At 41.1% G+C, this 25,228-nt stretch overlaps 2 protein-coding genes across 4 annotated transcripts in view; one reads left to right on the top strand and one right to left on the bottom strand.

Moving 5' to 3' along the window:
• The window catches only part of MKRN2 (makorin ring finger protein 2), a 27,399-nt gene extending 22,359 nt beyond the window's left edge, over positions 1-5,040 (bottom strand). Inside the window, exons 1-2 of the mRNA XM_074958136.1 lie at positions 4,874-5,040; positions 3,316-3,444 (exon numbers count right to left, since the gene is read on the bottom strand). Coding sequence (XP_074814237.1) covers positions 3,316-3,444; positions 4,874-4,899 — 155 coding nt within the window. The 5' untranslated portion in view covers positions 4,900-5,040. The remainder of the gene's footprint in view (positions 1-3,315; positions 3,445-4,873) is intronic.
• On the top strand, positions 4,955-25,155 carry MKRN2OS (MKRN2 opposite strand). 3 transcript variants are annotated; one of them, XM_074958147.1, is made up of 5 exons: positions 4,955-5,237; positions 8,126-8,177; positions 14,467-14,516; positions 16,676-16,838; positions 23,841-25,155. In XM_074958147.1, the coding sequence occupies exons 2-5, from the start codon at positions 8,164-8,166 to the stop codon at positions 24,082-24,084; spliced, it is 471 nt and encodes a 156-aa protein (XP_074814248.1). In that variant the 5' UTR covers positions 4,955-5,237; positions 8,126-8,163; the 3' UTR covers positions 24,085-25,155. The 3 variants fall into 3 exon arrangements, with proteins under 3 accessions (XP_074814248.1, XP_074814246.1, XP_074814247.1); XM_074958145.1 differs by lacking the exons at positions 4,955-5,237; positions 8,126-8,177 and adding an exon at positions 7,566-8,028 and having other exon boundaries at positions 23,841-25,154; XM_074958146.1 differs by lacking the exons at positions 4,955-5,237; positions 8,126-8,177; positions 14,467-14,516 and adding an exon at positions 7,799-8,028.
• Positions 25,156-25,228: the final 73 nt, after the last annotated feature.

Genomic DNA, 25,228 nt, shown 5'->3' on the forward strand with positions numbered 1-25,228 from the left:
GCTCTCCCTCTTCCCTATTGTAGATGGGACTGGCCTGGAGTGGCTGCTCTGTTCTAGAGCCACAGCACCCCTCTGGTGGGCAAAAGGCAGAACTGCAGCAACTTTTCAGCAGAACCTATTTTCCACACAAAAAAATTAAATATGCGCAGCACATGAAATATGCACATGTGCAGTGACACAGAATCCCCCCCAAGAGTAAACTCTGGGGAGGGTGAGGGTTACCATAGTTCTGTCAGAAACTAAAAGCAGTGGATGATTAAAGTAAATCATTCAAGTTGTGGACAAGTCCAGAGAGGTACTAGCCCCCTCAGCAGACCAGACAAAAAAAGTGTTTTTGGTATAAAAAGGCTGAATTTGAACTTACACCGGGTCTTCTTTCTGATCCAGCAAAAGGACATGAACTTTTGTCCAAGTGGCCCCAATCCTGCTGAAGGACTGGAAGGACTTTGGCTTATAAGGGCCCCCTAAGACTGACAGATGATTCCTGTTTCATGTGTGTTTAAACCGGTTTGCTGTTTTTATTATGTGTTCTCTGTAATACTTTAACCTTAAGAATAAACCTGCTTGCTTAGAAAGAACAATTTGGATTACTGGTAAATCACACCTGTTATAGCCCTTACAGAGAAAGCAACACACAAGCACTGGCCTTTAGGCAGACAGGCTTGCTGGGGATATCAGACCATATGGCAGGGAGCTGTGCCTGGTCAAAAGGGAGTAAGACAAGGATCCTTACCCAGAGACTGGTGATGGCAGGAGTCATGAGAGCTGCCTTGGCACTCCTATTTGCACCTCTAGAATAGGCCATGGAGGGGGAGTTTACCCGGTATGATGGCAAATACATAACATTTAAAGAGCAGTTTCAATTATTATTTGCCAAACACCAGGTTATGTTGATAGGACCTTTAGATAAAAACTATCACATATTAGTTCAAGGCAGCAACATTAAGGATGCCATGGATATTTTAACTTCTGAATTTTCTGACTTGTGTGACTGATCTCCTTATCCTAACCTAGTACAATCATTTTAAGAAGGTAAACAAATGTAAAAAGTTAGTAGTACACATCCTAAAATCTAGAAGGATCTCTTATCTTTGCCAGTTCAGTGCATAAACAAAAGGTTACTCACCTGTAGCCAGAGTTCTTGAAGATGGACTGGTCATTCACATTCCCATGCCTTGTCAAAGAGAGCTCTATTTCCAGATAACTCCCGAGAGCAAAGATCTCATCTGCCACTGATGTCTTTAGAGGCCATTTGAGCAGTTCTCATCTGTCCCAATTCAGTTGATCTGCTAGGCATGTAGGACTATGGGGTACATGTTATGATGAATGCACCAGTCTCTCACTGCCATAGCTTCCTTGAAAAGCTATGGGGAATGAGCTCTTCCTTGCTTGTTCACATAGTACATTGCTGCCATGTTGTCCATAACAACTTGAACTGCCTTGCCAGTGAGTTAGTCAAGACGCCCAGCAAGTCACCCTCAATTCCAGTATGCTGATATGTAGCATCATCTCCAAGTGACTCCAATGGCTGAACTGCTGCGATGGGGAACCCACTTCATCCATTAAGCTGGAAGTGTTGGAGGGTATAGTTGCTGATGGTGCTGAGAGACTGAATGTTGCCCCTTTTAAGATGCTAGATCACACCGCATCCACCAGAAGAGGGCAGGGAACACTTACTTTGGGAAGGCCAATTTCAAAACATGCTGTATAAAACAGATAGTACTTTGCGAGCCAATGCTGCAGAGTTTTTGTGAGTGAAGCACAAGGAGTTACACATTGCTGAGGCCATGAGTTCCATCAGTGTGAGAAACAGAATTACTGTCTGGTTGGAGTTCTCTCAAAGTCCGAGCAGAGGAGATTGAATTTTCAGGAATCATTCCTCTTGAAGGAAGGTTCTTCCTGCTGTAAACCAAACCTTAGGCCTAGGTTCCAAGAATGTTTTTGCACTGCTCACAGATGTCTCCCAAAAGGTACATAGAACGGTGCTGGGCTCTGCTAACAGGAGCCATATTTAGGGCTATACTCTTTTGCGTATGCAAAAGCATGCTCCCACTAGGACTGACTCTGGTAACAGTCACCCACAGGGTTTCATTGTGTCTAGAACTAGGATTTGATGGCTTAGGATCCTTCAGTATCGAAGGTTTTGCTTTCACTTCAGGAGCAAAGGACAGTACTTTCAGCAGGATACACTTTTTATTCTCTGAGAGTTGAGAGCTGACACAGGCCTCTCAGTACTCACAGAACCAGTGGCTATGGAACTGGAGGGTTTATCTGCTAGTGCATCCTGAAGCAGTAAGCTTGGAGCTGATGGTCTTTGCAAGCTATTGGGGTGAAGGTGCTGCAGAATGAGCGCCATGAAGGTGGTCGACCTTCCCCCCCAAGAAAACTGGACATCACATATGGACGTCCGAAGTGGGAAACACAGCAGGACAAGAGGCATACCTCTTAAATCCTACCCACTTCCCCTTTGGGACCACCACAGTATCTGCACACCCACACCAACATGAGTGAACAAAAATTAATTAAAATACTTTATAAAGAAAACACGCTAAAATTTTTAACATTAATGCTAACTTCAAAGTGGTCAGATGCAGGATGGATCAACCTGGAAAGGTTCCTACTGATTAATGGTGCATGAATTGTACTGATATCTGACAACAAGACAATATTTTAATATCTATAGCACCACTTGTTTAAGGAACTCAAAGCAATCAGCCTAGTGAGGGGAGATTATCCCTATTTTACACAGAGGTTAAGGCCTAAACTTTGTATTAACAATATTAAAATTTCTATCACACAAATCAAGAAATTCAGCATAAAAGTTCCACAGCAACCTTAACTCAGTCCCCTTTTTTCCACAGCATCCGAATAAATAACAGTTAGGCATAACTCTAGAATTCATTATTATTTGTATTACAGTAGCAGTCAGAGACTCAACTTAAGCCCAAGCCACCACAGTATTCAGCACTACAAACATGAGATGACATGGTCTAACAACAAGGAGCTTGCTGTCTTAAAAAGCCCACCACAAAACTTAAGGATAAAAAGCCATACGATCATTACGGTTCATGCAGAGCACAAAGATACAAAACCAGGAAACTGCTGAGTCCCCAATTTATTCATCAGGAGCGCAATGTTTGCCATTCATGTTGGTTTTATAAGCTTTTCATTATCTTACTCTTGTTTATAAACATACCCAATGTATCTTTGTTGCTGTGGTTCCTTTATTTCCTAGAGTGTAAAAACGTATTGTCTGCAATCACCTTTTCTAGTTGTGGGAAACACACACTATACTAGAAGAGTGGCAATTTTTACCTGCAGCGAGCTCCATAGGCACACTGTCCTTTCTGGTAGTATCTGCAGATAGTAGAGGGTTTGCTTGTAGTTAAGTCATGTGAAAACAAACACCTGCTTCCTTCACGACACACCCCTTGCATATAATACCTGAAGGGATAAATGTTTACAACCACAGAGATCTGTTACATACTGTAAACTAGGACAAACGCTTATTTTCTAGAGAAAGGTTTTGAAGAGCATTTCTCTCTCAGTCCTGCCCTTTGTTCTCCATTGCAAGAAAAACCCCAGGTAAAGGATTACACGTGGGGAAAAGCAGTTCTCTTAAATTTCCAGCTAGAGTTATGAGTATAATTAGCCACTTTAATCACATTATGCAGCACTTCTGGTTGACACTTTCCTAAAAGGTCCTGTTGGTGAATCACTAAATACTTTTAAATATGTGCAGCTGAAATACATAGATTCTTGGTCACTAAAAACAAATATTTGCTTTTTGCATTCGTTTTTTTAAAAAAAGGTAGCAACAATGAGCACTACAAAACAATTAAGCAGAGCAGAAATACAAGATAAACTATTATATAGTGTTATTTTCAATTCTTCATCCCCATGTAAGTTTTTAAACCAGCAAGCAGTATTATAGTAAATTGACAATAACGACACAATGCAAACACTGGTCTCTCTAACAATTTGTTTTAACGAACTCTGTTCTTCTGCAAGTTGCTCAGAAGATGACCAGATGCAAAAGGCACAATACGCTGGGAACTGAAACCAAAACAACGAAAAGCACCACTCTGCAAATTCCAGAGGAAAAGACAAATCGTTGACATTAGGGAGAAACAAACCCCAGCCCCGTACGCGTTATGGGTTATTTTGCATCACGTACCTGGGCGTATGGAGCCCGGCAACCTGACAGGACCCGACTACAAGCGTCGGATTCAGACGGGTCGGGACTGCAAACAACCCGACCCTCTGGGCTCCAGTCCCCTCCTTCGGCCGCACACGGCTGGGGCGCTGAAGTGAGCCCGGCTCTGCTCCGCGCCAGCGGCAACCGGCCAGCTCGCTCCGAGAAGCGGCGGGGACGCCCGCCCAGCGCCCGCTTGGGAACGCGCTCGTCTGCCCGGCCCGCGGCGACTGAGGGGCGAGGGGCGCGGGCCGACGGGCGCCCTGTACACAGCCGCGTTCGCCGGCCGTTTCCAGGCAGCCCCGTACAGGCCCGCGCGCCGGGCAGCGCGCCTCGCCTCGTCTCACCTCGCCAGGGACCGGCTGTCCCGGGGCTCCGGGCCGAGCTCCGGGGGGCAGGGCCTGGCGCCGCGCGGCCGGTCGGAACAACGGCAACCCTTGGGCTGGGAGGCGCCATTTCCAGACGCTGCGACACCAGAGCGGGTCGCCCCGGAGCCGGCTCTAGCTGCGGCCCCGCTGGACTCCTGACATGTAGGCCCAGCGGGGCCCCGCACCCGGAGTCGCGGGGCAGCGAGCGAGCGAGTCCCGGTGTCTCCAGGCGGCCTGGTACGATAGCGGGGCAGGGGTCGAGGGCCGTGCCGGGACCCGGCCCCAGAAGCTGCGTCGCCCCCGCTCTCACCTGCAGGTCACCTCCTTGGTGCTCATGTCTCCGCTCCCCGGCCGCTCCCGCAGGCAACGGACACGCTCCCCCCGCGCCGCTCGCTCTTGGTTGGTTCCGCAGAGCCCCGGGTGAGGGCCGGAGCCGCTGGGACTCTCCCCCGGACTCCTTCTGAGGGAACTAGCGCCTATTGGGAAACTATTCGCGGCGGACTTGGCCATAGAGACATAGGGAGGGGCCAGAGCGTCGCTTCCGTGAACCATAGAGATACAGGGAGTCAGAGCGTTTCCTTCCTTAGCCATAGAGACGGTGTGAGGCGTCCTCGGCTCAGATCATAGACGCCAGGACTAGAAAGCCGCCTATGAATCCAGGGTACCATAGACAGGTAGGCGGAGAGACGAGCAGAGCGTTCGCGCTCCCCCTCGGCATGGATGGGTGCAGCGCGCTCCACCTGTGCCCTAGAAAAGGGGGCATGGTTCAGTGCCTAGACAGGATTAGGTGGTGCCCTCGGGTCCCCGTGGCAGGCACAGTGAGGGGGGAGGGGGGAGGGGGGGGAAGAAGGAAGGTTTCCTGTTTGAGGTATCAGCAATATCCAGCCTGAGGCCCCCAGGTTGCTGAGGAATTAATTCCTGGGCACCTCAAGGACATTCCTTGAGTGCAACACACCTTGGGGTTGCCAAGTTTGGTTAGACTTATTCCTGGAAGTTTCATCATGTCAATCTTTAATTAAAGATTAATCTTTAATTGGGGGAGACTCCATGACAATCCTGAAACGTTAGCAACCCTAGGGGAGGGAGGTGGGTCTTTAACAAAGGCTTTCTTTATCCAAACCAAACTGGACAGTCTCTACGTAAAAGAATAAATGGACACAAATCAGATGTCAAGAATTATAACATTCATAAACCAGTTGGAGAACACTTCAATCTCTCTGGTCACTCGATTTCTGATCTCAAAGTGAGTATCCTTCAACAAAAGAACTTTGAAAACAGACTCCAACGAGAGACTGCTGAATTGGAATTAATTTGCAAATTGGATACAATTAACTTAGGCTTGAATAGAGACTGGGAATGGTTGAGTCATTATACTAAGTGAAACTATTTCCCCTTGTTTATTCCTCCCCCTACTGTTCCTCAGACGTTCTTGTTAACTCCTGGAAATGGCCCACCTTGATCATCACTTCAAAAGGTTTTCTCTCCCCCCACCCCACTCTCCTGCTGCTAATAGCTCATCTTAAGTGATCACTCTCCTTACAATGTATATTTTTTCATGGTCTGGGTGTATATATAAAATCTCCTCACTGTACTTTCCACTTTATGCATCCGATGAAGTGAGCTGTAGCTGATGAAAGCTTATGCTCAAATAAATTGGTTAGTCTCTAAGGTGCCACAAGTACTCCTTTTCTTTTTATCCAAACCGTTCACTGGTCATTGGAATTCATGGGGCAATAGCACAAACCAGGAGTTTAAAACTTACCGACAAAAAAATCCCATCCTTTCCAAGTTGCTCAACTTTGGTTTATCAAAATTTTGTGATGTTGCCATTTCACCAGTTCTCGATCATGCTGGAGACTTTCAAGCTAAACAGAACCTGATTTATTAATATAAAAAGCAAGCAAGGTTAAAAAAAGAAAAAACAGAACAAAACCCTCCCATTTCAGGCTCTTTTTACTCCATTATGGAAAAAGTAAAAAAGGCATAAACTCAGTATCATTTTCTTTTGCAAGTTATCCTCAGGGACATAATTGTGTAAATTCTGCCCTTGCTACCACTGCCCCACATTTCATTCTGCCTATTTTGTTTAGTGACTAATTTAAAGGAGCTGTATGGGTGTTACTCAGGACAGAATTCAGGCCAGATCCTGCTATTTTTACTGTGGAGAAGAAATATCCAATGCAAGGAATAAAAACAAATAAACCCTAAAGCAGTTGTGAATGGTCTGGAATTTAGAAATAAAGAATTCTGTCTAGAGATGGCTTAGCTCAGTGTCAGGCTTTGGATACTGGTAAAAGGTGTTAGAGCAAGCTCATACAGGAGCAACAAAGTGATCAAAGAGCTTCATGTTTATTAAGTTCTTATGTAGAAAACAAAACAGTCACTGGAATTAGTTGTTACATATTATGAAGAAACAGCTATTATTGGTATTTATTCATAAACAACAACAGAAATTAGCTGTTCACAAGGCACAGAATGAATACAGTACCTGCCTAGAAGAGCTTACAACCTGGAAGTCAAAAGGAAGAAAACAATGACTGCACTGAGAAACCCAGAGCAAGGGTTAACTACTAACTTGAGAGTGGAGTCACACCAGCATTCAGTTTGACCCTGTAACTTACAAACCATATGATAGTGAAGACTACTACATATACATACACAGAATTCAGAACTAAAGTAGAGATAACAGGTTTGGTTTATTACTAGAAAAGCAGCACAGATAGAGCTAACAATACCATTCTCAGAACTAAGAAAAACATTTTTTTTTAGAATCTACAGAGAGATGATGTAAACACAATTCAGCTTTAATACCTGTGAGCAACACAAAAGCTTGTTTAGCCTGTATTTTCTTTGCTGTTGAAGAGCATTGTATTGTATATGTACTTTGTATTCGAAACTGCTAATTGTAAAACCTACAGATACACAGAGCTAGAGGGGAAGATCAAAAACTGAACCAAAGCAAAACTATGTATATTATCTCACTGAAAAACCTCTTAACTCAATTCTTAATGTAGTAAATATTAAAATGAACACTAGCTCTTTAAGAGGATGTCCAAACATTATGTCTCCAGTTACTAGTTATCCTAACAGTGAGTGGTTAAGTGGGCTGTCATTCTGAATGACATCACTGAATAACATCCATTCCTAATCCAGTGATCCACCTGCTCCGGGTGAGATTGTGATAGGCAGCAAAATAAGGTAGTTTCAGAAAGCTTCCCTCTATTTGCACAAGTAGTTGGCTGAAACAATGCAGTCCTTGGACTCAGAGAAAGGCTTAATCAAGTTCAGCCATTGTAAGAAGGACATATTTTGTTCCTACGTGCCCAAGCTGTGCCCTGTTTGTGGGCAGAGTCTAAACTACAGGAGACTGGAAGATGCACCTGTCAGCATTCCCAGCCCATTTGTCAACGGGCATAGGCAGAAATGTTCATTTTTACTTAAACCTACTACAGGAACATTTCTTAGGTATGGATATTTTGTTTTGTTACCATTGCTAAATGAAGTGTTTCCAAATGTTTGCTTATAGCATTTGCTTATGTTAACATGTATTTACTGCTTCTAGTGACCTGATTCTACAAGTAAAGAGTTCCACCAAAGCCAATGGAACTACTCAGGTGTGTAAAACCTACCAGATTAAGGTCTTGCAGGATCAGGGAAACTCCCAGTTAATTCAGTGAGAGTTTTGTCTGAGTGGAAACTGAGTAAAATCCTCAGGATTTGTCTCTTTCATGGTAATTTTTCTAATGTGTATCAAACTGAACATACTGTGTATGTATATACACAAGAACATGGCTGTTTTATTTTTTTAAGATTCCTTGGACCATATTGTATTATTGATTACATAGGGGAGTTCTGATTTAAAATCTTATATAAACTATATGACATTTTATTCAGACACTAGAATTAAAGGTGATGTTGAAAGATTCTATATATGTAAAACAATGAGTTATACATGTATACCAGTTTTCTCTCTTAGAGGGAAAGATGCCAATGTTTATTATTTTTTAAAGAATGAGTTTTTCAATGAAGTTCCTCTCCCAGAACCTCCTTCCATCAGTTTTAGTGTCAGAAAGAGGCAATCTGGGCCTTGATTTTTCATCTATGAGTGCTCCAAGGCTCTGCAGTGTGAGCTGTACACTATGGTTCTGGGGTCATTGTTCTGCTCATCACTCCCTTGTTGCTGGTGATCACAGCAGCATGTGTGTTTTTTTCATTTAAATAAATTTTTCTTTTAAAGATAAACTACCTTTGTTAAGGCTAAACGTGCTATAATCTATTAAAATAATTAAAATTAAATTTAAAAAAAAACACAGCACAGTAGGCATTACATGTTTTCTGCCAAAGCTTTAAAGAAAGTCAAAGCACAGAACTGGTGGAAGTCACTCGCTAAGTACCTGGGACCAGTTTGCTAAAGTGCAATATGAGCTTGTAACAACGGTTGCCTCTTCTGCAGATGGAGAGAAAATGTTTTCTTCATTCCAGTTTGTTCAACTAGTTCCTTGCACTGACTAGATCAGTGGTGGGCAACCTGCAGGCCGCATGCGGCCCATCAGGATAATCTGATTGCGGGCCACAAGACGTTTTGTTTATGTTGACCGTCCGCAGGCATGGTCCTGGCCAATGAGAGCTGCGGGGGGCCATGCCTGCGGACGGTCAACGTCAGCAAAATGTCTCGCGACCCGCACTCGGAGTACCCTGATGGGCCGCATGCATGGGCTGCAGGCCGCAGGTTGTCCACCATTAGACTATATCATTCAAAGTTGAAAACCAACTGGGAGTTGAAAAGTAGGAAAGTTTGTTTTTCTCTCCAATCTATGACTAAAAACAAGGAGAGAGAGGATGAGATCTACTATAGGCATACAGCAATTCTCCAAAAAGGGCTATATCTCAGGAGTTTAGTGTACCACCCTACACACACCCACATCATATATAATTTGAAATCTTATGTTGTTTGTTTAGATGAGGTATGATTTGGAGATGTCAAGGGGTTCCATAAGTCCGTACGTGAGATGAAACGATGGTATAAAAAATGATAGCATCATTTTTGTACTGTTCCAGGAACACTGCAATATGACTGACTGTACTTTTTACTGTTTAAGTTAAAATTAACACCTTAATGTTATTGGTCAAAGCTACCAAACAAAAATCCATTACAAGATTTTTACTGATTTTGCATGGACAAGTTTTTTTTTTTTTTTAGAAATTATGAAGCTGTTTAGCATGTGGCAAAAATGGTGAATATCAACATTTGCAGTATACTAATATGAAATGTTTTCATATTGCATGTTCTTAATTGTCAAAGTAGCTTACAAATTATTACAATAGTTTTCTATATTTTCAGTTGAAATTTTCTGACCAGATTAGTCTCACAATGAAGGTTGTGCACAGTAGGAATAGATTGTGTGCTCAGTTTATACTGCATAGTGGGTAGATATAAATATATATGAATTCCTAATATAATGCTTTTCCATTTGTTAGCTTTTGTACTTACAATGTAGCTGCTAGTCTGCCTGGTAGGCTGTTTTAATATGTAACTGCCTGTGCATGCAGTACTAACCTTTGAAATATTCTAGAAACTAGCTTTTTAATTCAGGGACACCTAAGTATTAGTGTTAGATAACAATATGCAGCTTCCTACTGAGATTCAATCAAAATGTTCAGTAATCAAAAATGGCAATTTTGATACTAACATATATATCTACTTTAACATAAGTCTGTATACTTGTACAAGATGAAATATGGTGGTGGTGGTAATGCCAGCAATATACTTTGGGCATTTTACCTCTACAAGAAAGTTATAGTGTATGAAGACATGAAGAATACAAGCCCTTTAAAGCATCCATCAAAGAGAAAAAGACTCTTCACAAACTTTGAAAAATGTGTTATTTGTCAAGAAAAATCAAAAGAATGCAAAAAACTGTCAAAAGCCACCAGTCTTGGACAGTATTCTGTGATGCTGGCAGCAGAATCTAGGAGAGATGAACTGTACTGGAGACTACTATATGAGTCTTGTAGTTTAGATGATAGGCCACCAATACTCTATCACAGGGATTGCTTTCAGAAATACATAAGTAAGTGGAATTTGGCACATGTCAGAGTTGTACTGAATCCAGAAAAGAAAACTCTGAATCCGACCAGAGAACATCAATCGTGTTCAATCTGCTTCTATAGCTACCAGAGTAAACACATCCTCCAGTGATTAGTCCTGTTGTATTGTTCACTTGAGAAAACCACACAAAAAATACAAGCAACTTCATAAAATAGAAATATTTGAGAAAGCAACCAATCTAAGGGAGGCAGCACTTCAAAGAGGAAATGATGACATGTTGCAGAGAATATCTCTGGAAGATTTGATTGCTAAAATGCAGTTTATCACTCTACCTGCCTTTCTTCCTATGTGAGTAAAATGAATCTTAAAGCAAAGCCATCTAGTTTCTCTTCAACAATACAGTCCCCTTATGATATTTCATCATTTGATTGAAGAAATAAGATCATTGTCTATGTACAACAAGAAGGCTCTTCTCCTGTCCTAGCTATAAAGCTCTACTTCCCTCAGATGGAGAAACTGCAAGCTATTCCAGTAGCAAATTACATGCCAGATTAGAAAAAACACTGATTCTGCAATTTCATTCCATGCAAAGCATGGACAAAGCCAGTCAACCATTGTTCTAGGCTATGAAATAATATTAGCTGACACTACTCAAGTTGCTAGTAATCTGAAGCAGAAACTTAAATCATCCAACTGTTTTATGGATGTTGTTCTTCCAAGTGGGCCTGATGAACAGCTTTCAAATTAACAAGTGGTTTTGAATAATGCCACTTCAATCCTTCAGTCTGAAATAGCCAAAATGAAAGCCTCAGACTATTACTCAAAGCCAGGTAATTGTAGTTTACAGTGATCAACTACTTTTGTGCCCCACTGATGCAGGAGTTTGTCCTTTGATAGATAGAATGAGTATCATCCTTCAGAAGACAGTCAAAGAAGGTGCCTCTCAATTGCGGAGTGCACAGTATTTCACAGTTCCAAAATCATCACATCACTGCTCATAAGTAAGACTGAGAGTCTGTCATGGAAGTCACAGATTCCATGACTTTTTGGGACCTCCGTGACTTCTGCAGCGGCTGGTGTGGTTGACCAGGGGCTGCTTGAGCAGCTCAGGCAGCCCATGGGCCAGCCGCACCAGCTCCTGCTGGGGCAGTCTCAGGCCACCAGGGGTGAGGCAAGGGGTTGGGGCACGGGTGAGGGCTCTGGGTGGCATTTACCTCGTGGCGCTCCCTGGAAGCGGCAACATGTCCCTTGGCTCCGTCCTAGGCTGAGGTGTGGCCAGACAGCTCTGTGCACTACAGCTGCCCCAACAGCTCCTATTGGCCATGGTTCCTGGCCAATGGGAGCTGCACAGCCAGCGTTCAGGGTGGGGGCAGTGCGCAGAGCCCCACTGGCCGTGCCTCTGCCTAGGAGCTGAGGGACATGTCGCTGCTTCCGGGGAGCCACGCAGAGCCAGGTAGAGAACCTGCCAGCCCCACCAACCCCTCGCAGCTGAGGGGGTCCCAGGCTATGCGCCATTGCCGACCCCTGCACCCAGAGCACCTGCGGCACCCTTGGGCCACCCCCTGCCCCAGAGCACCCAAGATTTAGTCGGGTATATAGTACAAGTCATGGACAGGTCACGAGCCGTAAATTTTTGTTGACTGCCTGTGACCTGTCCATGACTTTTACTAAAAATACCTGTGACTAACACGTAGCCTTACTCATAAGTCTTGCTGCATAGCTACACTATGAATTTGGGTCTCAATTTAACTTACATACTACACCTTAATGGCTTCTGCATCAATTACTAGTTCTGCAAAAACTGACTACAGGCAGGTGTGTTCATTCTAAATGGAATTGTATCACTTCATGCTGGTGGAAATCTCATTCGTGAAGGAGATGATAATATAGACATCAACACAGAGAGAACTGATGGGAAGAATACCTTCCGTTCAATGGCTAGAGTGGCATTTCAACAACAGTCTGCAGATAGTGAAGCATCACAAGACATATCACTGAAGCATGGGAAAGAAAAGTCACTTAACTCTCCATGGACAATCAGAGTCTCTTATACAGTGCGCAGTATTTGAAAAACCTAGAACACACCCCGAACCAACGAGCCATGAAAAAAATACTTGAGAAAAATCAACTGTCTGTAGTCAGAACAATCTTTCCTGCACAGAACTGTGTACATGCCCAGACAAAGACTGTGGTAACCCATGCACACTTAACAGAGATCATAATGATGAACAAGATGACAATGATGTTGATTAGAAATGTCACCAGCACTCTTACATTTCAATGATACCTGTGCAAATTAATTATTATACTTTGTTTTACTCTTTAAATTATGGTTGTGTTGCTATGAGGTCACAAAAAAAATTCCAATTTTATGTCTTGAAATAATACACAGAGTCATGAAACTAACACAAATGAATGCAAATACTTTGAAGATGTCATTTAAACACGTTGTCACTGTTTATCCCAAATCTATGATAATGGTGTCACTTGACCACTCCATAACATACCTCATCTTAAAAGTAGACATATTAAGCTTTCAAATGATGTGCATGTGCATAGGGAGGGTACATTAAATCAACCAAATAGGTAGTATCTGCCACTCACCTACTAGTTCTAAAATCTTAAAAGGACATGATGGCCAGAAACTATCAGTTCAGTTCACTGACTACAGATATACTTCCTTGGTTTAATAAATCACTTTATTTCTTATGTATCCAGCATATTTAAGGTAGTTTTATTTAACTATTTAAACAACTATTAAACTGTTAAAAACAAATTTAAAATGCTGTTTTTGTTCATTTTTAATTTAATTTGAATTTCCATCCAAATGCAGCCTGACAAATCACAAGTAAAATATTATCTAGTAAATATATGCATCATTCACCACTTTATAACACAATAAACATGTAAAAATTAAGAAGCTGAATAAATGTATGTCAAGCTATATAATTGCTTAAATAGATGTACTTTCTGGTTAGCAAAAAGTAGTACAGTAGAACCTCAGAGTTATGAACACCTCGGGAATGGAGGTTGTTCATAACTGAAATGTTTGTAACTGAACAAAATATTATGGTTGTTCTTTCAAAAGTTTACAACTGAACATTGACTTAATACAGCTTTGAAACTTTACTATTCAAAAGGAAAATACTGTTTTAATCATCTTAATTTAAATGAAACAAGCACAGAAACAGTTTCCTTACCTTGTCAAATTTTTTTTTTTTTAAACTTTTCCCTTTTTAAAAAGTAGTTTATGTTTAACACGGTACTTGCTTTTTTGTTTGGTCTCTGTTGCCTGATTGCATACTTCCAGTTCCAAAGGAGGTGTGCGGTTGACCAGTCAGTTTGCAACTCTGAGGTTCTCCTGTACTGAATTACACCAACCAACGAGAATCAACCTTTCTTTAGGAAAATAGGTAAAAAAGAGTACAGATGCGAAACAAGATTAAAATTGATTATTACATAAAAGTTTTCTGTTTGTTGATTTAAATCATGATTAAAATTGGTGATTTAAATGACTTATTTAAATCAGTCCATCCTGTTTTATCCTAATCAGAGATGAGTGAACTTGGTTGGGTAAAATAAAACCATTGTGCAAACCCTGAACCTTTTCTGGGAATGAAAACATTTGTCTTTTAAGTTTTTCATGGTGGTGGTGGTTCATTTCCATTTGCTTGTCCGCATCCTGGTTTTAGTCGGGATCCAAAATACCAACAGAGAAAACAGCCTTTTCAGGTTATTTTTAATAGGCCAGAAGGGGAAAGCGGTAGAAATTTTTGCATACCAGATCTAAAGCCAAGCAATATTTACAAGAAATAACATTTTCAGTCATGAAAACATTCCCATTTTTCTTTCAGAGAGTATGATGGAAGCTCTGATCTCCATGTCGGAATAACCAATACTAATGGTAATACGGGCTTTGCAATTAGTTTATATTCTTTTTAAAAATGTTGTGCATCTCTAATGTATCTCCACTACCTTACTAGGATTTGCACTATATATTTAATATTTGGCTTTCCTGCTCTCTACCCTCCCAAACCAACATTTGGGGCTAAAGTAGTCTTACTGCCTGAGGGCTGAATGGCACTCATTTCCGAGCCAGTCAATTCTACATTGCTGTGGTTGTTGGATCATATTAAAGAAGTTCTGTATTAAAATCACAAATGAGTTTGATTCCCCACAGTTTAAATTCCAGGGTATTACTAATTAAGAGGTCTCTTGGTTTTTGGTACTGTTTCTCTCCCTCTGTGTGAAACTTGCAAGCTGCTAATTGCGTTAGTACATTCTAAGACAGAGTCTGTTCTCAAAGCAATTCACAGAGAGAGAGACTCAAAGCAATACTCCGTAACAACAGAAACAGAACCCAGAGACTCCCCACCCTTTTGCTGTATTAACAATTGTGATTAAAATAGAGATAGAGGATGTATGTGGATGGATGCTTGGTGTGAATAATAACTGAATGATCAGGGAGGTGCCAGCTTAAGAATCCAGTGTCCATCGGCTGAAGAAGGCGTCAAGTGGAAATAACCAGAGGACCCCCGGAGGGCAGACTGGAATCCACCCAACAGCCTCAAGAATGGGAGAACCAAAGAACAAGATAACATCTAGCAGCACAGAGCCGTCAGGAATGTGCTATCTGCTGATTGATTCAGCAACAGCATGATGAAGCAATTCCCACAGACTAGCCTAGGAATAAATTCCTATAAAAATAGACTCTAGAAAGTGAGAACTTTGGGGGGTCTGATTCTGCAAACCAACTTCCAGGAGCATCAGATGAGCATCTGACAGGGCCCTGCTCCCTCCTCATGTCCAGGCCACCTGGCCAGTGGCTTGGCATGAGCAACTCTAAGGCTGGTAACTATGATAACAACCTTGCAGAACCTCTGTGTGTGTGTGTTTGTATGTATGAATGAATGTGTGAATAAATATGAGATTGAATGGAATGTTATAACTATAACTACCTGCTTACTATGATTCTTTCTGTATTCACAATAAATGTGGTATTTTGCCTTTCCCTTTAATAAGATCCTGCTGGTTTTTAATTTATTGGTATAACATGGTGACATATGAGGCTTGCTGTTAAAAAAATCCTCCCCTTTACTACAAAAGGCCTGCAATGAAATCCTGGCCCAACTGAAGTTAATGGAAATTTTACCATTGACTTTAATGACGTTAGGATTTCACCAAGACCAAGAATTTGAATCCAGGATTCTGTCTTGACCCCGAACCAGAACCATTTATCATTATCCTCCCCAGACCCCACAAATTTTGGAAGCATGGACAAAAATGGAACCCACATTCAAAACCAAGCACAGCCCCATTTTGTCCATCTCCAGCACAAAGAACTAACTAGGCAGCCCACTGTACTATGGCCTTTTAATGAGATTTAAGTATGCTGAATTGTTTCTGCTGATTTTTAAGCACATACTAATCTTAAAGGGACAATTGCTAAATTAAAAATATTTTTTTAAAAGTCCCTGCCCACATGCTATAATAATCCCTCTGATTATTAAAATTTTAAAAATCTAATTTATCAGTGTCAGTGCTGTTTACTTTTTGCATTTTTTCCTCATCTTGGACAATGAAAATAGATGTCAGTTTTACTTTAATTTATAGTCTCTTTCTGGATAATTTCAATTTCATGTACTAGCACCATGCTGCCATATTAGGGTTGCAAACATGGCAGAGGAACAATAATAGATTTTCTTTTAAAATAAGTTTCATCTGGAGTTTAAAGAAAACCTTTTGGGTTTAGGTTTTGTGAAAGGTTATTTTTCAGAATCTAAGGTTTTGGATCAAATTTATTTTTCCACTGATTTTTTAACAAATGCAAAGTGAAATTACAGTATAAAAATGCAAACTGTTTCATGAACAAGATTAGACATGTCATAATATGATGTTTTAGGGGGGAAACAGTGGTCTGCAGGCTGTAGTAATTACTGTACTGTCATGAATAATGCCATTAGGGAAAGCAATATTGTTGTAACTAGCTGTCTCATCTTATAACAGTGGACTTTTATTTCTGATTCTCCTCCCTTGCTGACAATCTGCTGCTTATGTTTCCAGGGTTGGTGTATAATTACAATGAAACAGGCATTCATAGAGTTGAACTTGGGTGGGAGCAATGCATTAGTATCCCACTAATGCAGCCAGACATGTACGGACTGCTTCAACAATGGGATAAGTACCTAGAAGAATTCTCTACTGGAGAGGCCTGGTTTTTTCACAGGTATGTAGTTTAGCAGATAGATGTACTAGAATAGTAATTATTAAAAGATGATGAACTGGGATATTCAGCTTTGGATTCTGCTAAACATGTGGTTCACAGCTGAGCTTGATTTACCCAGTCATACAGGAGCCAGTCTGAATAACTCCTTCCTACAAAACACCACTTGAAAATCGACACCTTTGTTAACAGAAAAGGGTATTTTGAGGTAATTATTGAAGTAACAGACAACCCTGATGGAATGCAGAACCTCTACAGCGTATTAAGGTCAATTCTTTAGCAATGTGAGTTTGTGCACTACTGATAACATTCTCCTCACCAAGTCATAGCTCCTGAAGAATGTATGGTTGGCTGTGGAAAGAGAATCACTGACTTTTCCCAGTTCTGTAGTCAAAGAATCACTGGTTATGGGATTCAACCCTCTAGCTACCTTTTGATCTACAGGGTGAAAGCCTGACCTTACTGAAGTCTATGGGAGCTTTGCCATTGACTTCAGTGGCGTCAGACTTTCATCCACAGCGTACATCCAGATGCGTACTTCATGTCAATAGTCAGAAATGGAAAAAATATGCTATCAGGCTTATCTCCAGCAGTTCCAGCTAGTTTGCAATGTTTTTCTTTTGCTAATTAACTAGGGAAAGACGTCAGCAGACTTTGAACAAAACCATCATGTTTGGCATAGAATGCTTCATTCTTTTTAGGTTCCATAGGGGCTGATGGCTGACAACAGCATCATCAGTGATGTGGTCAGGCTGGAACATGCATGTCACCTCACCAGGCATACAGGCAAACAACAAACTTACAGCTTCAAAGGAGAAGGCTGATGCTCTAAATGTTCATTTTAAAAAGTGAAATTACTAAATATCCTATTTGGGCTCAATTGTGTGAAACGCTGAAGTCAATGGGAGGGCACTTGGTATTTTGTAGAACCAAGCCCAATTTTAACCACTCTATGTTTGGCTGATGTAGTGGTGTATTTTAACATTTGTTTTTGAGTCTTCCTTGTCTTTTTGGCTGAAATCAAAAGGATTTGATTTCAAGTTAAATTTTCAAAAGCAACTAAGTGACTTCAGAAAATGAGTCCCATTGACTTCCAGTTATTCTGGCACTTTTTAAATTCCCACCCGTAAATGTTTCTTCTTAAAAGTAATTTGAAGTCAAACAAAATGATGGTGGAGACACAGTTAGGTATTTACACTTTTTTCTACAAGCCTTTTTGATAGCAAGAATATTTAATTCCCAGACAGCTTACTCACAAAAGTAAAAAGAAAAGGAGGACTTGTGGCACCTTAGAGACTAACCAATTGGTTAGTCTCTAAGGTGCCACAAGTCCTCCTTTTCTTTTTACGAATACAGACTAACACAGCTGTTACTCTGAAACCTGTCACAAAAGTAAGTGACCTACTAGTCCCAAGTATGCCTGCAGTCACTCTGTCCATGCACACCCAATCTAAATGGTGACATATTGAGCTTTCTAGATATTCTAATAGAATAGATAGCAATTTTACACAGATTTTTCAGATCATTCACCAAAACTATGCAGATTCAAACACAAATTTTAAAAAATTGGTCCTGTGTTAAGTTTTTTGTAGTGAACTAGTTTTATTACTGCATTTTGAACCTCAGCAAGTATTGGGCCAACTAGTTCTAATTCCTGTTCTTTAATTTGCTTCCAAATGACTGGCAGGCATACAAGCAAAGTCTTGAAATGGAGCTGAAGCAAATTAATTGACTCGCTGACAAAAAATGTTTTTTTTGAACTTACTTTAACCAAAAGTAAAGATAATTATTTTAAATTGTTCTAAAATCTGCCAGGTTTCAGAGTAACAGCCGTGTTAGTCTGTATTCGCAAAGAGAAAAGGAGTACTTGTGGCACCTTAGAGACTAACCAATTTATTTGAGCATGAGCTTTCGTGAGCTACAGCTCACTTCATCGGATGCATACTGTGGAAATTGCAGACGATATTATATACACAGACACCATGAAACAATACCTCCTCCCACCCCACTCTCCTGCTGGTAATAGCTTATCTAAAGCGATCATCAAGTTGGGCCATTTCCAGCACAAATCCAGGTTTTCTCACCCTCCGCCCCCCCACAATTTCCACAGTATGCATCCGATGAAGTGAGCTGTAGCTCACGAAAGCTCATGCTCAAATAAATTGGTTAGTCTCTAAGGTGCCACAAGTACTCCTTTTCTTTTTTTAAAATCTGCGTAACCTTTGAAAGTAGCTATAGAAGTTACATTTTACCTTTTTGTTATACAGACTAGTGCTGTGATGACAGTGTATTTTCTGCTGATCCAGATTTTGTGCTCCCCCTGCTGCAGTAACTGTAAGCCACTGGTTTTGTTTGAGACAGATAATATTCATTTACGGTTTTGGTTTCTCTCTCATTATTTTCTGCATGATTCTAAAGACAATGTGTGATTTGTAGTCATTATAATTTTATATCCTGAGAATTTAGTTCACTCTCAAACAATAAAGCTTAGATGACTATAATGTGTTAAGACACCAACTATGTGAATGATCTTGGGCTTCAGCATGAAAAATCTGATTTAATATGTCCCTTCCCAAGACCTGAAAGAAAATCAGTCATGCTTCCAAGTTATAAATACAATACAAAGATCCCAGGAGTGGTCTCTACTGGGATCATTACTTATCTATGGAAAGCAAGTAGAGGCAGTAAGTGAAGAGTAAAAATGTATTCCAAGAAATATTTGTGATTTCACTGAGAGCAGCTCCTTAGGAAAAGAATAAAATCACTGTCTCTGAACTCAATTTTTAAAATAAGCCATGTTGTCTCAGCTTTGCTTCTAAATTAAAGGTTATAAAACATTTGTGGGAAAGACTTGTGTTGTGTTTTAAGAGACCCCACACACTTTGTATATTGCCTAGGAATGTAGAGGAGACTATAAAATACCTAAATTCCCTCTTTTAATTTAAATTAAGTTATCTGCGTGGGAACACTAAACTATACCTTGCTTTTTATTGGAAGAGTCTGTAAAAATTAGATGCAATGAATGGTGCCTTTCTGCTGTTTTTTTTAAAATGGTATATATAAATGCAAGAAAGAGTAGGAGTGGCAACTGAGTCAGACGTAGATAACCTCCAGTGGCTTAAGTTACAGGCAACTTTATTTTTGCTAATACCAGGCCATATTTTCCATTCAAAGGTGGTAATCTAAAAACATATTCAGGGCCATCCTTAGGCATACACAGCATACATTTGCAGCACCCCTGGGTCTTAGTGTCCACCCGTCCGCCTCTTCCTATCCTTGTTCTGACCCTTCCTGCAGGCTCCCATCACAACTGGCTGCTGCAGCCTGGTGAGTCTTCCTCCAGAGGGGATCTAGTACTTAAAAGTGAAAAAGCCTTCCAGCCTGCCAGACCTATTAACACAACATTTAAACTGCTAAAGAGCCATTCAAGTGGTAATGAAGCCCTTTAGCAGGCATTTGCCAACCCCCAGTATATACTGTCAGTTTCTGAATTTACTGACAAAAACAGCTGTGCATTACTGTAATATTTACTCAGAACATGTTAGTCTATAGGACCTTAGTTTAAAATTTGCTTTCAAAATAATATTTCATTAGTGTGTTGCTGAAGATTATAAAAATCACATCTCTAAAAAATCCTTATATAGATTTTTAGATGCACAATCTGAGTATTCATCTTTATTTAGCCTTAAATGCTTGGATCTTCAGACATAGATTTTTTAAATAAATCCTTCAAAAGACCACCCTTATCTAAAATACACATGAGCCGCGCTGCCATCAGGCATAGAGGCACCAGTTTAATACTGCATAGGGCCCCATAAATCCTAAGGATGGCCCTGAACACGTTTGATAGTGATGAATGTGATAATGTGTCATTTGTTATAAATACAATGATGGCAAACTAAAATCCCCCAAGTTATCTTCAACAAACAGCAATGGAACCCATTTTCTGTTACAGTGCTATACCCCATTATGGCCTTGTTTCAGCAGAAACACTTAAGCATGTGCTTTGCTGGGTTGGGCACAAGCAGACTAACTTTAGGCATCCAAACATTTTAAATTTGGACTAGGATTAGTGAGAAAATTGCACTGGGGTTTCCCAGATGTTGTGCAATGCAGCATATTTGCTTATAATTACTTAACTAAAACAAAAAGAAAAAGGAGTACTTGTGGCACCTTAGAGACTAACAAATTTATTTGAGCATAAGCTTTCGTGAGCTACAGCTCACTTCATCGGATGCATGTCCAGGTCCTGGGCTGGGGGTCAGGGGGCTCTGCGTGCTGCTTTTGCCTGCAGGTATAGCGCCCCCCCCCCCCCCCCCCAGCTCCCATTTGGAGCCAGTACTGGAGGCGGGGGCAGTGCCCGGAGCGCCCTGGCGCTCCCGCCTGGGAGCCGGACCTGTTCTTCTGGCTGCTTCTGGGACACAGCGCAGTGCCACCCAGGACAGGTACAGTCTAGCCTATCTTACCACCACAGACCGGGTGTTTAACAGCCCAGTCAGTGGTGCTGACCGGAGCCACCAGTGTCCCTTTTCGACAGGGTGTGCTGATCGAATGCATCCGATGAAGCGAGCTGTAGCTCACGAAAGCTTATGCTCAAATAAATTGGTTAGTCTCTAAGGTGCCACAAGTACTCCTTTTCTTTTTGCGAATACAGACTAACACGGCTGCTACTCTGAAACTTAACTAAAACAATAAGCTATGATGAAGCAAGTATATTCAGGCAATAACATGCTTAGCAAACCAGAAGTCAGAGGTCACTATAAATACATCATGCACCAAAGCAAAAGAGCTTTGAAAAGAAATAGCAGAATGCTTTGAACTAGACTCAGTCCTCCATGCTACAAGTCTGCAGAAGACTGGATGTTGCAAATGAATATTGTAAATTCCCAGGGGTAACAAGCAAGTCTTGTGCATTCATAGGTCCCCTTGCCAGGAGATATACAGTACATAATATATAACACAGAAGTGACAGCTATACAGGAGGCAAGAGGAGGGAGGGTCAAAGGACTAGGAGAAGCAAGATTTCTGTAGGAATGGGAGGTGGTTATGGAAAGGGCATAGAATCAGGTAGAGGACAGAGCAGGTGGTCTGTGCAGGGGTTTATAGAAGGGAAGTGAAGTAGTAAGGGGGCGGGGGGAGTAGTAAGAAGACCAGGGATGTGCAGGAGGAGGAAGATATATTAAAGTTGACTGCTATTGCTGTAAAAATTCTTAGGATACATACTATTAACTTATAGGAGAGGTTGAAAAACAATACAAAGATGAAAAGACAGATAATTGCAGCCTACTTTTGGCTTAGGTGGTTCCATAGGACAGTCCAACTTGAAGAATAATATTCTGGTTAAAAATAGGGAAAAGAACATATAGAAAAAATTTTAATTTGTCTTTCAAGTATTAACTCCATTTCAATTAGTTACTTAAAGGCATTTCTGCCCTTGTGATACATGTGCAATTTATTATCGCCAACGGGAGTTTGCCAGGCAGAGTATATGCCCCTAGATCAACATATTAATAATAGCATTTAATTGGTTTAAACTATGCTTCCAAGGAAATACCACAGTGAAAGATGTATGTCATGGCACATTCACATCACTGCTGCAGGTGACAGCTTTCTGAACCAGATAATAGTACAGCAATTAACAAGGGGATAGATAGCTAACTTGGTCAAAGCTATCTTTTTATTTTAAACACTGGAATTTATAATTGCATACGCTAGAGCAGGGGTTCTCACAAGAAAATTTTTGGTGGCCTCAGAGTGCGGCCACCAACTATTGCTGGTGGCCACTCTAAGTATTAGGAAAAATTGTCAATTAACTTCAGGAAAAACAAATACATATGCACATATACATGTCCAAATCATTGTAATTTATTTACGTAGGGTTTTTTCGCAGACTCAATAATAAAAATAATGTACAGTTTTCTTTGTTCTTTACTGGACCTAAACAGAATAGAAACAAATAATGTGCTTTGTGTGTTCTTGTTCCTTTTTGTTGTTGTTTCTTTTGCTTTTTTGGTTGCTTGGTTTTTTTTTTTTTTTAAGACTTGCTAGCTAATAAGTCCGTTTCTGTGAAAAGTGATATTTGTTTATCACTCTTCACAGCAGCAGACTTGCTAGCGAGGCAGTCAAAAGTGATATTAACAAACATACAAATATCACTTTTCACAACAGACTTACTCAGCCCTGACAAGCTGGGGGACAAATTAAGCCCTGGATGGAGAGGTGGGTAGGGAGGCATCTCAGGGCCAGGGGTGACAGGGGCGGGAGTGTGAGTCTGGGGACTGGAGCCCAGCAGCAATGCACTAGGGCCAGAGGACGAAGTGGGGGCCAGGGCAACGTGTGTGTGGATGCACGGGGGTGAGCTTGAGGCCAGCAGTCACTGCTGCATGGCTGAGGCTGGATCGCACGGCCCCACGGGTGGAGTCCAAAACCCTGTGGCTGGGGGTCAGAGCCCACTGCTGCATGGCCGGAGCCCAGGGCCAGAGGAGGCAGGCGGGCAGGGGATGGAAGGGGTGATGAGCCTGGGGCCAGGGCTCAAAGCCCGTGGCCAGGGGATGGAGCCCACTGCCACACACCTGGAGCCTGCCACCCCAGGTCTGAAGCCCGAGCCCCACTGCCTGCCTGATCCTCCAGCATTTGTGGCTCCAGAGGGGGACAGGACCCAACACCTACTGGCACCACTGGTGGGAGGGGGGACACCCCCCCACCACCACCAAGGAGGCTGTGGCTGCACAAAAAGCCCCTGGCTGCCGCATGTGGCCACATTTGAGAAATGATGCGCTAGAGCTTAGAATCTGACTTTTTTTTATGCCCACAATTTTGCAGCATCTGAGAGCATCAGAGGGACAGTCATCATTACAGGTGCATTTAAGTTCTAGCATTAAGAGAATTTTAGTATTTTTGGAAGGTGTATGGTTCTTTATCTCAGCCAATAAATCGTCATCTCCAATTTACACACACTATTTAAAGAACTAGTTTGTCTCATTAACCTGGTTATCCATTTCACAGGTACGATGAACACCACCACAATTGTTATACCTATGCACTGGCATTTATTAACTGTGTCTTGGCTGCACAAGGTAAGCAGCCAATGAGTAAAAGTGAATTCACAGAAAGATTTGTGATACCACAGACAAGGAAAGCTTCCAAGTACATCACTGTCTACCAGGAGGTAGCAGAAAATTATTTCTACATTGGTGACACCCTTGATCAAGAAAAGAACAATTCTGAAGAGGACACATTGTTACATTAAAACAGGCATTGAAAGCAATGAAAACAGATCCATAAACAGGAAATCTTTGGGTCCAAGCTTCAGTTCTCCCTCTATATACCTGACATGCCTTCCTGCAATATTTGAAAACTGATTGTAGAGACTGACTATAGAACTCGGATATGTCTGAGAAAAGGATCATCCCTTTCATATCTCTTACAAGACGTTAACATGACACAAGAAGGAAAAGACTTGTATGAGAGTGTTTTGGGAGCTTTAAAATTTTGCACTCTGCAACTAGCTAACTTTCATGAGCACTATCACTATGGGAAATTATATATGTTCCTGTTTGCTATATCATACTAAAAGTTGTATGAGTGCAGTCATGTTTTGTAGTAGACTATGTAAGTGTTGTAAATTAAAACAACAAATGTAGATTACCTTTTGACCAAGGTCAGAAAAACAGTTTGTGACAAAAACGAATGGTGACACTTATTCACTATTCTCCACTAAAACACTGCTTGAATTAAGAAAGCACTGCAATTACTGGTCATATATACTATTTTCCTCATATGCAATATGCAGATACTCAAATGCCTGAGATAAAGTTAAAACTTACTCACTTTGTACCTTACCAATAAGTGGCAGTGTTCATTCAGTTTCTTGTAAACATAAAGTACTATCATAATTGCTATGTTGTACCTCCATATTTTTACTACCATTGCAAAAATAAATAACTGGAGTAAAACTATACTCCTCTCTCTCTAGAGGGGCTATTTTCCAGTGAAGTATCTGGAAGTATTCAGTACTCTACCAGAAACATTTTATACTAGCCAACAGATTTTGCAGGCTGTTGTGTCCATAACTAGCACTGGACTCATCAGAATGTCCCCCAACAAGAAATTAAAGGATTTGAAAAGACTGAACAGCAGTTTTACAGATTGTTTCTGCAGTCATGCACTGACCTATTATGGCCAACTTTTGCTAGTTTTCACTGTTCTAAACCCTAAATAACTTCACTAGAGTTAATCCAGATAGACATCAGTGTAACAGAGCAGAGTTCAGCCCTATTTCTCCTCGTAGTTTTTGCAAAACCTCAGCCAGAGCTAGTATGAATCCAGGTTCTGTTTTCTCCAGAATTCTAATAAATGGTTCTTAATTTTGTCCCACCTCTAATTTATACCTT

Source organism: Natator depressus, chromosome 7, assembly GCF_965152275.1.
Source record: "Natator depressus isolate rNatDep1 chromosome 7, rNatDep2.hap1, whole genome shotgun sequence".
Lineage (NCBI taxonomy): Eukaryota > Metazoa > Chordata > Testudines > Cheloniidae > Natator > Natator depressus.